The sequence below is a fragment of the Dunckerocampus dactyliophorus genome, chromosome 8, assembly GCF_027744805.1.
Source record: "Dunckerocampus dactyliophorus isolate RoL2022-P2 chromosome 8, RoL_Ddac_1.1, whole genome shotgun sequence".
Classification (NCBI taxonomy): Eukaryota; Metazoa; Chordata; class Actinopteri; order Syngnathiformes; family Syngnathidae; genus Dunckerocampus; species Dunckerocampus dactyliophorus.
Genome location: NC_072826.1, coordinates 28924115 through 28941410, shown reverse-complemented (window position 1 = coordinate 28941410; position 17296 = coordinate 28924115). Strand labels below are relative to the sequence as shown.

General features: G+C 35.8%; 1 protein-coding gene across 5 annotated transcripts in view; it reads right to left on the bottom strand.

The window, feature by feature from the left end:
• The window catches only part of srgap3 (SLIT-ROBO Rho GTPase activating protein 3), a 96812-nt gene that overhangs the window by 9767 nt on the left and 69749 nt on the right, over positions 1-17296 (bottom strand). For 2 of the 5 annotated variants that reach the window (XR_008572200.1, XM_054784040.1), the window contains exons 11-19: positions 14573-14600; positions 13055-13157; positions 9419-9479; positions 8867-8944; positions 7432-7566; positions 5023-5128; positions 4677-4904; positions 3486-3559; positions 84-264 (exon numbers count right to left, since the gene is read on the bottom strand). Coding sequence is in view for 3 of the 5 variants with exons in the window: in XM_054784040.1 (XP_054640015.1) it covers positions 84-264; positions 3486-3559; positions 4677-4904; positions 5023-5128; positions 7432-7566; positions 8867-8944; positions 9419-9479; positions 13055-13157; positions 14573-14600 (994 nt within the window). In the remaining 2 variants the exon portion in view is untranslated. Of the gene's footprint in view, positions 1-83; positions 265-3485; positions 3560-4676; positions 4905-5022; positions 5129-7431; positions 7567-8866; positions 8945-9418; positions 9480-12673; positions 12705-13054; positions 13245-14572; positions 14601-17296 lie in introns of those variants that run through there. The other 3 variants (XM_054784042.1, XR_008572201.1, XM_054784043.1) reach the window with 3 other exon arrangements.

Below are 17296 nucleotides of genomic sequence, written 5' to 3'. Positions count from 1 at the left end.
CGTTGTTGAGAGGTATTCATTCAACACTGTGTGTATTATAGCACATAATGCCGTCATCAGATGATTCTATACAAGGAACTTACATGTCTTGCACCACAATGTACTGATGAGGGATGAGGCCATCCACGCCATTGTGTCGACCCTCCCACCAGTCCTCGGACGCTCGGTGATAAAGAAGCAGAGACGCTCCCTTCTTGAAGGAAAGCTCCCTCGGACTGCGGCCCACGTAATCAAATTTAGCAATGGCCTCAATTTGTTCCACTTCTGTAAATAAGAACAATAAATGTTATTTCTAGTACTTTAATAATAATAATAATAATAATAATAATAATAACAATAATAATCATAATAATCATAATAACAATAATAATAATAATAATAATAATGATGATGATGATTATTATTATTATTATTGGGCACGGTGGTCTAGTGGTTAGCATGTTGGCCAACACAGTAACAGCCTGGAGATCAGGAAGACCTGGGTTCGGTTCTCCCTTGGTCATTTCTGTGTGGAGTTTGCATGTTCTCCGTGTGTGTTTTTAAATGATCTGTTATCGGATTTATTGGTATGACGTCATAATTCCAGGCCACACGGTGGCCTAGTGGTTAGCATGTTGGCCACGCAGTCAGGAGATCTGGAAGATCTGGGTTTGCATGTTCTCCCTGTGCGTGTGTGGGTTTTCTCCGGTTACTCCGGTTCCCTCCCACATTCCAAAAACATGCATGTTAGGTTAATTGGAGACTCTAAATTGTCCATAGGTATGAATGTGAGTGTGAATGGTTGTTTGTCTATATGTGCCCTGCCATTGGCTGGCGACCAGTCCAGGGTGTACCCCGCCTGTCGCCCGACGTCAGCTGGGATAGGCTCCAGCATGCCCCCGACCCTAATGAGGAGAAGTAGTATAGAAAATGGATGGATGGATTAATATTATTATTACTGTTTGATCCTTTATTTAACCAGGTAAATTAAAAATCTCTTTTACAAGAGCGAACTTTGTTGTGATTGTGAACATTGTGAATCATTTAATGAATATAATTGATGACATCAATTAAAATTATGTATAATTTATTTTTATTTATTTATATTTTTCAATTTGATGAAAATAATGATTTGTCATTATTTCCATCATTTTCAAAAATAAAAATAAAAAATTAATAAAATGACCAAAAAACGGCTAAAAGGTATGATTACGCTGCAGAAACCAAAAAAATCAAGTGATGTATTTTGCTAAGCCAACCAGCAGAGGTCAGTAACGGCTCAGTAATGTACAGTAACATGCCAGCAAAGCCAACAATGCCGAGTCAGTTTAGGCCAAAATGATGGATACTCTGGCCTCATTTGGAAAGAAAGTGACTTTTTTTTTTGTAGAAAACCAATAAAAAATGGCAAATATTTTTCATTTATATCACTAATACCACTTTTTAAGATTATTTTGCCATTTTCTTCTACAGTTTCCAGCTATAAAACACATATAGTATAATCTCATCATAGTATAATACCATATCATCGTATAATATATCATTTCATGTTGGTCTTTGCTAAACTACAAGTAGATTAATCACAGTTAATCTACAATCAATTCCGCACAATCTACAGATTATTGGCAATCCAACAACAACAACAAAACATTTTTTTCCATAATTCCAATTTTGAAAAAATACATATAGGATAACCGTATAATATATAATTCCTTTATTGATTATTGGACATATGATTGATGTTTTTTCCATATATTTTAGAATCAATTTTTTTCTCATATTTTTATTTAGCTGACATGTTGGTCTTCGCTAAACTACAGTAGATTAATCATGATTAACACAATTGACTGATGATTGGAAATCCAACTAAAAAAGACCTGTTCCATAATTTACAGATAAGATATATATAATTTCCTTGACTGACTTTTGGGAAAATAGTTTCAGATGTATTTTAGAAGGACATTTTTCTCATAATAGTTTTATTTAGCTGACATCATGCTGGTCTTCACTAAAGTCAATCAACAATCCACTAAATTAGCAGATTATTGGCAATCGAACAAAGAGTATTTTGACATTTTCTTCCATAACTCCGGTTAAAAAAAATCAAAAAAATCTATGTAGTATAACCATGTCATTGTATCATATGCAATTCCTTGATTGATTATTGATCGATTAATTCCATTAAATCGACAGATTTAAACCCTGATCGGAGCATCACTAATATTTTTATTTAGTTGACATCATGTTGGTCTTCGGAAAACTGCAGGTAGACTAATCACGATTAATTCCACTAAACTGACAGATTTAAACCCCGATCAGAGCACGTCTAATATTTTTATTTCGTTGACATTATGTTGGTCTTCGCAAAACTACAGGTAGATTAATCACGATTAATTCCACAAAATCGACAGATTTAAACCCTGATCGGAGCATCATTGATATTTTTATTTAGTTTACATCATGTTGGTCTTCACAAAACTACATGTAGATTAATCACGATTAATGCCACCAAATCGACAGATTTAAAACCTGATCACAGCATGCCTAATATTTTTATTTCATTGATATCATGTTGGTCTTCGCTAAACGACAAGTAGATTAATCACAATTAACCTACAATCAATTCCACACAATCTACAGATTATTGGCAATCCAACAAGAACACTTCTTGTGTTGACTTCTGCCATTTTCTCCATTATTGCTTTGATCGTATTTTTGCTCCTAATGGTCCATCAGACATGGTCTTTTTTAAACTGTAAAGCGATTAATCCCGATTAATCAACAATCAACTCCAGATTATCACAACTCCAAATTTGGCCAAAGTATGAAATGCAGACGTTTTTTTTCAGAGTGTACATCAGACAATCGACATTTGCTGTCATTTCCGAATGAGTAGAAAACGAGAGCTGACGAGACAGGAGGTCGTAGCGGAATAATGATGTTATCATGTGAGCTCTGGTGTGCAGTTGTGCCTTCGCAGCACAGAGGAACAATTATTCTGCAAAGGACAAAGTCCCAGGAGAATGGCTGACAAACGCTTGAACAAAGAGCCAGCGAGCAAGCGGCTGGTGTTGGGCGGGGGGCTGGGTCTGTATTAGAAGAACACACACACACACACACACACACATATATAGAGTATATATACATGTACACAGAGATGAAAAAGGCAGAGAATGCCAACAGCGCCTACTCAACCCGCTTTCTGCTGGAAGCATCGCAGTCTTTCCAATCACAAGCAATTACAGCTCAGACCTCCTTTCACCTTCCTGTCAAAGGCTTTTAACAACAAGGTCAATTTGTACTAAAGGCTTTTACCATTCAAAGCACGTCAAACGTATTCCCGTGAGAATTCTATCAACCTTTTGCTTGTGAGGCTTCATTTTGAAAGAGAAAAAAATGACAGGAAGCAGCCAAAAGCAGTCCGTTTTAAAGCGTTCACCTTTTTCAAGAACGAGGGGGTGATAATCGAACCGCGATATTGGGAGGGACGAGTGGAAAGTGCTGACCTTCATCGCTTGTATGTGGTTCCGTTCCGTTGTCGACTTCATCGAGGGCTCCTGGCTCACTGTGGGGGCTGTCGCTGCAGACAAACAAGTGAAATTGAAAAGATGAACTACGGTGTGTGTTTTTAACATTTTTTTTTACTTTAATAATGATTTGTAGTTCATGAGAAAGTGGAAAGGAAAATGTAGCTCTCTTTGCTAACTCATTCAATCCCAGCCATTTAAAAAAAAAAAGACAAGCCCTTCAGTAGCGGCCATTTTAGATGATTTTGACTGATCTTTCAAAGTACACAGAATATTGAGTTCCATGGCTATATAAACATGGAAAACACCTACCAAAAGGAAGATTAGACTCCCATCTTTCTTCAGAAAAAAGAGTCTGTTTCTTAATCAGCAGTAGAACTTTCAGGAAAATATCAGTTCCCAAATAAAAAAGGGAGAAAAGCAGCTTTTTGTGAAAAGACACATTTCAAGCATAACTTTCACTTTCAAACAAATAGTTTATGCTTTTGACAGATCAAATATCTATACTATATCTATACCAACATAAACACCAAAAAGGGGGTGTTTTACATCAAAATAGCAATTTAAGTATAAAACCATGAACTATTTAAATCAGGGGTGCCCAAAAGCTATCCGTTCTCTTGTAGCGGCTCGTTATGTAGAAAAAAAGTGTGTTGTTTGATAGCTTTGCTTCGCGTCACGAACTCCACTACAGGAATCAGTGTTTTCTACACGTCCGCTTCTTTAAGTGTTATTTCATGATGAAATGGAAAATGTGCCTTTTGCTGAAACCTTTTTAATATGTTGCCTTGACTTCGGTTGCATTGTCTTTTGCATAATCATTTTCAATTCTTGTATATGGCTAATGTTTGATAGCCAATGCTAACTGGATGTAATACATGAACTGTGTCGCCTAATGAACGTCACGTACGTAGCTATTTTGACTGACACACTACCAGTACTCAGGTTATGGACACAACGATTGAGGAATTATGTCTCTCACTTGCTCCTTCCTGTCATGTGTGATCACATGATCGTGACGTATAAATACGTTGTTGGGATCGGGAGTTCGGGTTTGTAAAAACGGATAAATAGTCTTTGGTATTGAATGAGTTAATAAAAACTGCATCAGGAGGTTGCCTACAGCCACAGAGATGTAAATGCTCATGTTTTTTGAGACACTTGACATACCAGTACTCCTCCCCTCCAGTCATGCACTTTTCATACACCGGGCCGTCCAGCTCCCGCTGACTGGGGAAGATGACTTCATTGTGGATGATGATGGTCTTGATGACCTCGTTGACGTGTGCCTGGCATGCCACGGGGTCCTGGCTGTCCGGGATGGGCATCAGGGTGGGTCCAAAGCAGATGGCCAAGTTGTACGGATCCATCATGTTCTCGTCACTGTACTGGGAGAGACTGGGCCACAAAGACGTGTATGACTTTGTATGCAAACAATCCAGCCATGTTGGAGATAACCACTCTGTGACAGCCTCATTGAGCACACGGAACATAAAGTGGATCGGCACAAACTCACTGATTGAGGAAAGCAAAGAGGTATCTCATGACGATGATGACGGACCGAGGCAGGGTGACGATAATCTGCTGGATGTGATGAGCTCGCTCCGCTCCCGACTCCAGCTCTGCAACAGAGAGGAGAGAAAGAGAGCAGACTTTTTGTTCATTACCTCACTAACCATATTTCTTAGCTTAATATTAGCATCATAATTCCTCCTCTGCTGTTTGCTAACTTGCTGACACAGTGCTGCGGCTGCATCTCTGCAGGTCACTGGTGTGTGTGTGTGTGTGTGTGAATGACAGGAGGAAAAGCTCTGACTCCCTTAGGGAGAAGCTGTTTGGCGCCACCTGTTGCTTTGCTTGGATAAATCTCCTAAGACCCCAAATATAAGACGACTTGTCCTCTTCAGACTTTCTTCTAGGAAACAAATAACTTGCATACGGGTCAATATGGTAGACCGCGGAACCTCATTTTCGTTGTTAATTTGGTCCAAAAAGTTCACAGAAAAACGAGGCGATTTTTCCCCATAGGAAATAATGTAAATCCAATTCATCTGTTCCAGACACCCAAAACGATTCACAAAAATGCATTTTATAGAGAGTAATCATAGTTTTACATGCACAAAACAATGTAAAACAATCATAAACGAGAAATGGATGGAATTTATTATTGGTGCAGACGTCCTGTAGGACGTCCTGGCGAGATGGAATTCAATAGTGTTTCTCTCCTTTAGAAAATTGCTGGCATTCACAAATTTATTTGTCCCCATGGCGGGTTATTTAGCAGTCACGCTGAATAAAAAATGCAGGGACGGTGAGTCAGCAACGCTTAGCGTGCTTTGTTTGTGCACTGGATTCCGCAGAACGATACAGAACAGGCCAACGGACCAGTTTGTTATGTGCAATATTGTACGAAAACCTTGGCAACATTTTTATGGATTTTTTTTTAAATGAAAATGGAATCATACGAGAACTGGGGCGTACGAACGCTGAGGTTTGACTAATGTAGCTCATTAATAATTCTACAATTGTTTTGTTTTAGTTATTAGTTAACTTAAATAATTGAATGACATTAATTCATATGAACAAAAAAAATATAAATAAATTTGTAATAAAATGTGTCTGGTGCTTGATTAAAATTTTTGTTAAGTGCAATATTGTACAAAAACCTTTTTTTGAAAACATTGAACTAAAATTTATTAATTACTTGTTAACTCATTCAATACCAAAGACGTATTTATACGTTTTTAGAAAGTTGAATGCCCGATATTTATACGTTTACATTTTTTTGTGCTAGAGGCAAAAAGAGGTGATGATGCAACTGCACACTAAAATATGTAACGTTTAGAGCAGTTTTAAGCCATAAAAAGGCCACAAGGTGGCAGAAGTGCATTTGATAAGACCTCGGCATGGATCTTTTGCATGTAAAAACACACTCGACAGCAAGAAGGAAGTGGAAGAGCACGGAGGAGTGTAGCGTGCAGAAGGTTGCGCTTTGTAGGGAAATTTTAACGCACACACACAGTTGAGTCGAATGTGAATTGTAAATAGTTCATGGTGTTATATTTGTAAATAAATAGTTATTTTAGATGTAAAACAACCCCTTTTTTGTGTTGTTTATGTTGGTATAGTTGTTTAGATATTTGAGCTGCCACGAAAGCAAAAAAATATTTGTGTCAAAGTGAAAGTTATGCCTGAAATGTTTCTTTTCACAAAAAGCTGCTTTTCACCCTTTTTTAGTTGGGAACCGATATTTTCCTGAAACTTACTTATGTTCTACTGCTGATTACTAAAGAACGGAAAAAGGTAGAAGCAAACTTTTTTTTTCTGATGAGCCAAAAGTTTCTTTTGGTAGGTTCCATGTTTCTATACTGTAGCCTTAGAACACAATATTCTGTGTGCCTTGAAAGATCAGTCAACATAGTCTAAAATGGCCGCTACAGAAGGTGTTGTCTTTTGAAAAATGAGTTTGAATGAGTTAACTAACTAGAAAAAAGCGCGTTTGAGTTGAAAAAAAGAAGTTTGGGTCGCCGCTTGTCACTGAGGGCTGGTGGTCGGTCCCGCAGCCAAGCCAGTTGAGAAACACTGGTTGACAGTATCAGAAATTGGCATTTTTGGGCTGTTAATGGATGCATCTGTTATTTGTGGGGTTTTTTGTTTTTCCATTTGCAGCAGGGGTCTGCTATTCCGTAGTTTTTCTTTTTCATTTTCCTGCCGTTTACGTCAGCACTGATAGTCTGATGATTCTGCACGCATCCCTAACTGGGAGCTGGTGCGCCGGATGGCTTCCATGTGTTGACGACATGCTTCTCTCTTTTTTGTGTCTAATTTCGTGTTTTTCTCTTGTGCTATTTCATCTCTGTCACACACACACACGCGCACACAAACACACACACGATGGCGATGGCTTTGACGCTTGTGGACTCACTGATGGTCGAGATGAAATCCAGGAAACGCTCCTTTGGGAAGAGCGAGTTCTCCAGTCCTCGGAAATACAGTTTGAGCACTCCTGCCACCGAGTTGATATCGTGCTCATCGTGGTCGTCTATTAAGGGATCTTCTCCTGTTTAATCGAAGCAAATATGCGTCAACATGAACCCATAAGACATCCTTTCGAGCCATTTTGGATGTGTTGAACGAATATAGGTGACATTTGCCAGATGTTAAGATGTTCATGCAGAAACTCTATACAGGTACAGCAGCAGCCAAACCTTTGACTGATACTGTATGTAATAATATTTCATAAGTGCTGTAGTTTGAAAAGAAATACTTGACTGAAATGCAAAAAGTAAATATCAAATAAAATATTATATAATTCAAATGAATTAATAATTATTTTACAATTAATATATGAATCTTTTCATTAATTACAAATGCAATATATTTATATTATTCATTAATAATATAATATTACGATATCATATTGTTATTATATCATTTTGACTTAGATTTAAACAAACTTTATTGCTCCACAAGGGAAATTGTTTTTTTTTATTTTTTACAAAGTAGTAATATTATATTACAATATAATACCTTTACAAAAAAATATAATGATAATAATAACAATACTACTACTACTACTACTTGTGCTAATAAATATGTATAATAAAAATATAAAAATGATTAGTATATTAATATTTATGTTTTGTATAATGCAATATATTTTATTATTAATTAATTATATATGACGATATATTTTATTGTATTTTATTTGTAGATATTAAAAATAAATAATATAAAATTACCATATAATACTGTCACAGCAGTTAAAATGACAAAATACAATACAATATATATAAAAAATGTATATTAATTAAATATAAATTTGATTAATTTATATGAATGTATAACATCATATAATGCAATATATATGATTAATTAATCATATAATATTACAATGTTTTTTTATAATTGAATATAAATTATGAATTATTAACATATTACCATATAATACTTACAGCAGCTATAATAAAAATATAAAATATAATAATATATGATTAAAATGATTATTAATATGAATGTATTCTATAATATATTTATATTATTAATTAATAATATAATATTACCATATATGTTATTATATAATTTTATATATATTGCTGCTTAATAATATAATATTACCATATAATACTTTCACAGCAGTTATGAAAAAAAATATAAAAAAATATATAAAATATAGTAAAAAAAACAAAATATATATATATATATATATATATATATATATATATATATATATATATTTAAAAACATGACTGTATTATTATTAACATATTATAAAATGTCATACATTTATTTATTATTATTCCTTAATAATATAATATTAGCATGTCATATTTGCAGCAGTTTTTGGGAAGCTGACTCACCCCTCTCAAAGGAATTTTTGATATCATTGACCTCCACCTGTGATCCAGGCACTCGGAATATGCCTTGCTGCTGCAGCCCTGAAAGGAACACATGCACGCTGCCGTCATCTCCACACCACATCACAACAAGCGGCCAATGCCATCATCGTCACAAAGGGAGATGTTTTGGGTTTGGGTTTTTTTTTTATCTAGGCGCGGCGGGCCCCTCTGCGAAACTGCAGCATGTGGTTCCAGTTAAAGTGCTCCTAATCACTTTTCTGGAGTTTCATTAGGTCCAGATCCAGTGGAGAAGCCTGCAGGCTATAGCAGTGAGCTGAAGACAGATGTGAAGGTAGACGGGGCGGGGCTATAAAAAGGAGGAGGGGGTATCGCAACTCTGTGTGTGTGTGTGTGTGTGTGTGTGTGTGTGTGTGTGTGTGAGTGTGAGATCCCTTGTTATGAGCTTGTAAAATCCCCAGAGGAGCAGGTCAGTCTGCACGCCTGCAGCTATTTGTGAAGAACGCCAAAGCACCTCGTGCAATAGCCGGCTAACCCAACGCACGGCGGTCTTACCGTACAGGTTGATGTATCTGACACAGCTCTCCACCACCAGGGGAATGGCTTGACCTGAATCCTGAAACAATACACACACACAAAATGAAGAGACTGCATGATGGTTTGAATATTCTGTCATATTCTGCACGCTCCATGCAACCGTGGTTAAGCATCAGCAGGCACGTTACTACTGATTAGTCCAGTCGGGTTAATAGTCCCTCGCTGGTCACGACATTAGGCACACCGGGTGATCCAATACAAGCAATCTATCACTGGGCTGTCAATATCCTTTGCTTTGTTTTTGCACAACTCTGCTTGTGGAGCTTTTAGTGCTTTTAGCGTCTGCTCTTCCTGACTTTTTGTGGGGGGAAAAAAGGAAGCTATTTTCCTTTTAATGGAAAAATGGATCCATGTTTCATTTCTACAATGACAAAGTCTGGCACCAGATAATAGGAGCCAGAGAAAGATTTTGGTCACGAGAGCTAATATTCATAGGATTTGCTGGTGCACGGTGTGGTCATGAATTATTTGGGCATCAGACTCTTTCTGAAATCTAACAAAAAAAAAAAAATGGTTTCAAGTTTCACAAAGGCCTTGAAATGATTAGTAACTATTGTTAAAATCGGATTATTTTGCATGGGTGATTTTTAAGTTTGTCTTTAAACATACTGTATATTATTTGAAGACAAACTTAGAAATACTAAAAGTTGGTTTGAGTATAATACATGTAAATAGAAATAAACATAAATAGCAAAAACAACATGTTCAATCTATTCAAAAAATATTGATAACAATGACAATAAATAATACAATAAATATTTTTCAAAGATATCCTGAAACTTTTTATGCCAAAATAGACACAACAGGCAATAATGGCTGTAATGTCAAATTTTCATTTCTATTGAACGAATTCTGCCAAGTACGACGGAGTAAAAAAAAAAAAAAAATCAGAGATTTCGAGAATAAACTTGTAAATTTCCCCCCCAAAAAATCAGAGCTTTTGAGAAAAAAAGTTGTAAATTTACAAGAAAAAAGGTCATAAATGTACGAGAAAAAAAGACGTCAATTTACAACAATAAAGTCATAAATTTACAAGAAAAAGTTATAAAGTCACGAGAAAAAAGTTGTACATTTATGAGAAAAAAGTCATGAATTTAAAAGAATAAAGTCATACATTTACGAGAAAAAAATTCTAAATGCGTGAGAAAAGAGTCGTAAATTTACCAGAATAAAGTTGCAAATTTACGAGGGAAAAAAAAGTATTAAAATAACTTGATATTTCGAGAGTAAGGTTGTGAATTTACAAAAAAAAGTCTACATTTACAAGAATGAAGTCGTAAATTCATGAGAAAAAAGTCGTAAATATATGAGAAAAAAGTCGTAAATTTACGAGAAAAATTTGTAAATTATGAGAAATAAGTTGTAAATTTACAAGAATAAAGTCGTAAATTTACAACTTTTTTTCTTGTAAATTTACAACAATAAATGCATACATTTACAGAAAAAAGTTGTAAATTGACAACAATAAAGTAATAATTTACAAGAAAAATTTGTACATAATGAGAAATAAGTTGTAAATTTAAAAGAATAAAGTCGTAAATTTATGAGAAAAAATTTCTAAATGTATGAAAATGTTTGTAAATTTCATAGAAAAAAAGTCGCAAACTTACAACAAAAAAGTTGTATTTTTGTGTTTGTGGAAAAACCTGCCCGTTCTTGCTTTTCTTCCCCGATTAGTTGTCCCTTGGGACATCGCGGCTCGAACATTGCTCCCTCACACTATCGCAGTTTTTCAAATAATAATTCACAAATAATCGCTGTTTCATGGTTGACTACAAACTATTATTATTAATTGGAAAATATGCAAATTTAAGCAAATTATACATATTTTTTTGCCCGCATTAAGCATTTTCAAGCTTAAAAATGGCTAAATGAACTGAAATACATATACAGTATCAGTCATTAAGACCACCAACATGTGAATGTAGCATCCTACATCAGTCACTAGATGTCAGTAAATGTTCGGTGAAGCACCGAAGCACCAGAATTGAACAACCGGCTTTTATTGCTGGGTTTAAATGATCTCACAACAGGCACAATAATAACAACATAATAATCACAATAATAATAATCAGCATCATAACAACACTTGTTACTGTTGCGGCCATAGCCCATAACAAGCTAAACCTCAAGTTTGAACCCCCGACGTCACTTCCTGTCCGCCATCGATCCTGCTCTCCTACAAAGTAAACTGCCATAAGTGGCTTTTTTTCTGATTACAGTTTGTCTACTATATTACGTAATAGAAGTGTAAAGGTGACTATAGGGGTGTTATTTCATGTCTAGAGGGCTCTATTAATGTTAAAGACTGTACGTCATCCTCGTATATTATAGCAATCAAATGCTATTCATTTACGACGTGTTGTGTAAAAATAAAACCGGAACACCATCAAATTAAAAGCGCAAAATTCATACAGAGCCAACCATGCATCAGTACGAGCCTGGAGTTTTGTTTTTCAGAGAGAAGATTAGAACGTCACTGTTTGATGTGTGCATGTGCTAGCATGAATTAACTTGAGGCTGCGGACGGGACAAATATTTACATAAGCACTCAATAACGGCATCAAACCTCACCTTTATGCATGCCCACAGAGTAACAGCATTTGGGACCAAATATGAGGTGAAAGAAAGAGGAGAATAATACAGTATAGTAGTCTATCCGCGCAGGGTGGGAGAAAGTTTGATGGTGCGTTCAAGGACCGTCGAACAAAGTGGGACGACTCTCCGCTTGCAACAAACAACTTAAACAGGCAAAAACAGTGGGATTTGGGGAAAAATGCAGTATAGTCGTCTATCTGTGCACCGTGGCAGAAAGTTAGATGGTGCATTCAAGGACCTCCCAACAAAGTGGGAGGGCTCGCCGCTCGCAACAAACAACTTAAACATGCAAAAACTGTGAGAGATCTAGCTGTATATTATTTTTGAGTGTTTCTTTTTTTAATATCATTCCCGCGGCCTGGTTCGACCCCACCCATGGACCGGTACTGGTTGGGGACTCCTGATCTAGTGGCCTGCAGAGCAGCGGAGTCGCATACCACCTCAAGCCGCTGTAGATGGTGCCACAGGAGACACAAGCGTGCGATCTAAATGCATCTTAAATGCCTTTAATAAGTGTGTGAGGAATGTTATACACAACAAACTTGTACTGGATCTCGTCACAGATGTGCCTAATGAAGTGGCCAGGGAGCGCATGTTGTGGAACAGCAGAGGTACCTGGATGCGCGCACGGGCATTCCTTCTCCCTCTGGAAAGCACAGAAGCAGCAGCAGCAGCAGCAGCAGCGGAGAAAAAACGTTAGAGAAGTGATTAAATGAGGAGTGATGTCCTCTGGAGGTGAAAGGGGGCAAAGCACGAGGGTTGGACGACAAGACGTTGCATTTAGGGACAAAGCAGGCCCACTGACGTCTCCTTCTTCCACACAAATAAGTGACAGTAAATTGTCGAGGAGGGGAATAAATGCCGCAGACGGGAGGAAGAGGGTTAGAGGTTAATCAAAAGGTTGCGTCACGGTGAAGGGCGGAGGAACAAAACGAGAAAGAGAATGAAGAGGAGACGTTGGAGATCCCACCGTCCCTTGCGACCACCAGAAGGTACCTTGACGAAGGTCTCCAAATCGCAGTTAAACAGCTTATGGTTATAGACGGAGCGCGGCCTAGGCTTCCGCATTTTCTGTGGCTTAGGGGGAAGGGTGGGGGGCCTGGGAAACGATGGACAAAAGGAACGTCACCGCCATATTCTTTGATAGCCTCCTGCTTGCAGTCACATCTGCACGTCACATCCTGGGCTGGAAAACACAGCTCCAGGAAGTCAAGACACGGAGATGTTTGGGGTCAAATTGAGCATTCGGAATTCAAATGAGTCGCAGTCTGCTCAGTCAATGGAAAACGTGACTGAGCAAACACACCACACATTATTGATCAGCCAATCAATAAGCTTCTGAATCTCATTTCAATGGAAATGTAAGGAATTCCACTAAAACTCCTAAGCAGAAAATACAAAAAGGATTTTGTCCTTTCATCTCATTATTGTGACTTTTTATCTCATAATTTCAACTTTTTAGCTCATAATATTGTCTTATTATCTCATAATTTCTGATTTTACCTCGTAATATCGACTTTATCTCATAAGTGTGATTTTCTTATCTCAAAACTGTGACTTCTTCTCTTATAATTTAGACTTTTTCATAATTATTGCTCTTATCTTATAATTATGAAATTTTATCTCAAAATTATTACTTTTTATCTTGTAATATCGACTTCTATCTCAAAATGTTGTCTTTTTATCTCATAATTATGACTTTTTATCTCGTAATTTTGACATTTTACCTCACAATTATGACTTCCCCATCTCATAATTATGACTTTTTATCTCATAATTTGGACTTCTATCCCAAAATTATTAATTTTTATCTCACAATTATGACTTCCCCATCTCATAATTATGACTTTTTAGCTCATAATTTGTACATAATTTCAACTCTTTATCTCATAATTATGACTTTTTATCTTGTAATTTAATTTTTTTTTATCTCATAACTATGACTTTCTCATAATTATGACTTTTTATTTCCAAATCTTGACTTATGTCGTAATTTCGAATTTTATATCACAATTTTGTCTTTTTATCTCATGACTGTTTATCACATAATTTCAACTTTTTATCTCATAACTTTGACTTTTATCTCATAATTATAACTTTTTATCTCATAATTTTGACTTTTCATCTCATAATTCTTAATTAATCTCATAATTATAACTTTTTATCTAATAATTTTGATTTTTCATCTCATAATTATGACTTTTTATCTCATAATTTCTAATGAATCTCATAATTACGAGTTTCTTATCTCATAATTGCGACATTATATCTCATAAATATGAGTTTTTATCATTTTATCGCATAATTTCAAATCTCATAATTCTGACTTACCATTGGGATATTTTTTTTCTTTGAGTGGCGGAAACGGGCTTCCATAATTTCAAGTACAAAAAAAACAAACAATGTAATTCCACAGCATCATGTCACATATTCTATATGAATATATGTTGTGTATTGTAAATATGGTGTATGTTGTAAATGTAAACAGATGCTTTAAAACTGATCTGAACTTACCTTGTGGTTCCGCATTCAGCTCTTTCCCCTGAGGACACACACACACACACACACACACACACACACACACACACGCACGCAGACAAAGAAAGAAAACAGAGAAATGTTTTATATTAGTGCTGGAAGTGAATATATTAAAGAGACCGCAGTGTCCAGTCTGGCTTATTGAGCGAGAGAGAGATGGATGAATGGAGCACCACGAGCGCCATTTGTTGGACAAAGCTATTGAGGAGTAGACGCCAAAGCCTCAGGGGACCTGGAGGACACGGGAGGAAGGAGGGAGGGGGCCCCAACTGTGGTGACACTGAACAATGACTGTGCTCCCTCGCTGATCCTTTTGTTGTAACTCACATGCTGCTTCTTTCCAAAATACACTCTTTTAATATCTTTGATTATGTCTGTTCCAAAGGTAATCTCTTATCGTTATTGGATGTAAAACAACAACAAAACAAACCATGACAAAATATGTTTGCATCAACAATGAGGTGGCTCCTTCTGCGTGTCAGCTGGAAGGGAGTCAATGAACGCAACAAAAGCAACAATGGCACCAAAGCATACCGAGTCACAATGCACAGAATGGACAGAAAGAGGCAGAAGGCTGTAACCCGCATCTCTACACATCATTGTGGCATACGGTGCCTGGGGTCTTCATGTGAACAAACAACAGCATGTTTCCCACGTCATTCTGCTGACGTGGCCTATTATTAGTCCAAAAATACGCATAGTCAACCAAATTGTATGCATTTGTTGCCTGAATTTAGCATTTGCAAGCATAAAAATGGCTAAATGAAGTAACATATAAATATAAGGTATTCGGAAGACTCGTTCAAAAACATTGTGATGATGAGTAGTGTCCTACGCTGGTAGACGCCACAGGAAGTACTGTCCAGAACAAGAAGAAAAAAAAACCCTAAAATAACCAACAGCAGCACAAATTTCAATCAGCAGTAATTTTACAAAAATAAAGTAAAGATATTAAGGGAAAAAAAAGATGTAATCTAACAAGAAAAAGTCGTCATTTTACGAGAATAATACGGTAGTATTAGGAGGAAAAATCACGTCATTTTAAACCAAAAAAGTGCAAGAGAAAAAAGAAATCGTAATTTTATGAGAATAATGTTGCAATATTAGAAGAATTACGTCATTTTAGTAGTAAAAAGACATTTTTTCATACTAACAAAAGAATATTATGTTGGGGAAATATTTGAAAATATTTTGTGAACAAAATCTTAATATTACAATAGGATAATGTACATAAAGACAGTTATGAAATAGTTGGGAAAAAAACCCAACAGAATAAAATAAAAAAAAACAGCTGTTTTTACATCTGTTTTTAATTTTGCAAGAATTAATTCAAATATTAGGGAAAAAAAAAGTCGTAATATAACAACAAAAAAGCCGTAATTTTATGAGAATAATGTCTTAATATTATGAGGAAAAAATTATGTCATTTTAGTTGCATAAAGTTGAAATATTAAACAAAAAAAAAACGTCTTTTTTTTTACCTGTAATATTCGAGAAAAAAATAAAACAAAATGAAATTGTAATTTTTGGAAAATTAGGTTGGGGAAAAAAGTCAAAATGGGAAAAAATTCCTACTATTACAAGAAGAAAATTCACAAAAAGACGATTTAAATAGTTTTGTGTGTGTGTGTGTGTGTGTGGGTGTGTGTGTGTGTAATTTTCCAAGAATGAAGTCAAAAGATGAAGAGAAAAAAGTCATACTCTAACAAGAAGAAAAGCTGCAATTTTGCAAGAATAAACTCATAATATTGTGGGGAAAAATAATGTCATATCAGTAGCGTAGAGTCAAAATGTTGAAGGAAGTCCTAATATTATGACAAACAAACAAAACAAAAAATTAGGCTGGGGAAAAAAAGTTATAATATTATGGGAATAAAGTCAAAATATTATGGGAACAATAAACAAATATTACCAGAAGAAATTTACAAAAAATATGGAAGTAAAATATTTGATAAGTAAAAAAAAAACAAAAGAAAAATGGAGAAAAAAGAGTGAAGTTGATACTAATAACAGGCATTTTCACCTACTGTATATCACAAAGCTGATATGCAGTTTTTTCTTGAAATATAAACAACTTCTTAGCTTATCGACATGTGTTGCTTTACAAAATATCACAGTGGCAAAGTTGCATCCTGTTATTTTTCACTATGGCCTTCGCTGGAAAAAGTTTGGACATCCCTGGTCTATATTATGTCTTATTTATGTCCTGTTTTCTCTTATTATGTCGACTATATTGGGTAATAGGAATGTAAAGGTGACTATAGGGGTGTTATTACATGTCTAAAGGGCATTAATAATGTTAAAAACTGTATTTAGAAGGTTGTTAACTATTTTTCTATGCTCTAACTACAAAAATGTTTGTTTTATAAATAAGGGATCCTACTTCCAGAAATTCACTTGTCACGGTCGGGTCTGGAAGCAATTAACGGCGATAAACAAGGGATTACTGTCAGGACGTCGTCATCAAATTAGCATAATTGGCCATGACACATTTGCAAAAAGTCAAAACCTGTCTGTTTACAACAACACATGAACTTTATTCTGTCTCTTCCTTTTGTCGTTTTATTCAAACACAACTGTGCTTTCGATGGGGACGCGGCCCACGCTGTTTGTTGAGAAGAGCGATACTGTATGTGCTTCGTGTCTTCACTAGATTTGTCGTGAGTCGCTTTTATGACAAAGAATATCCCGAGGGGCCAG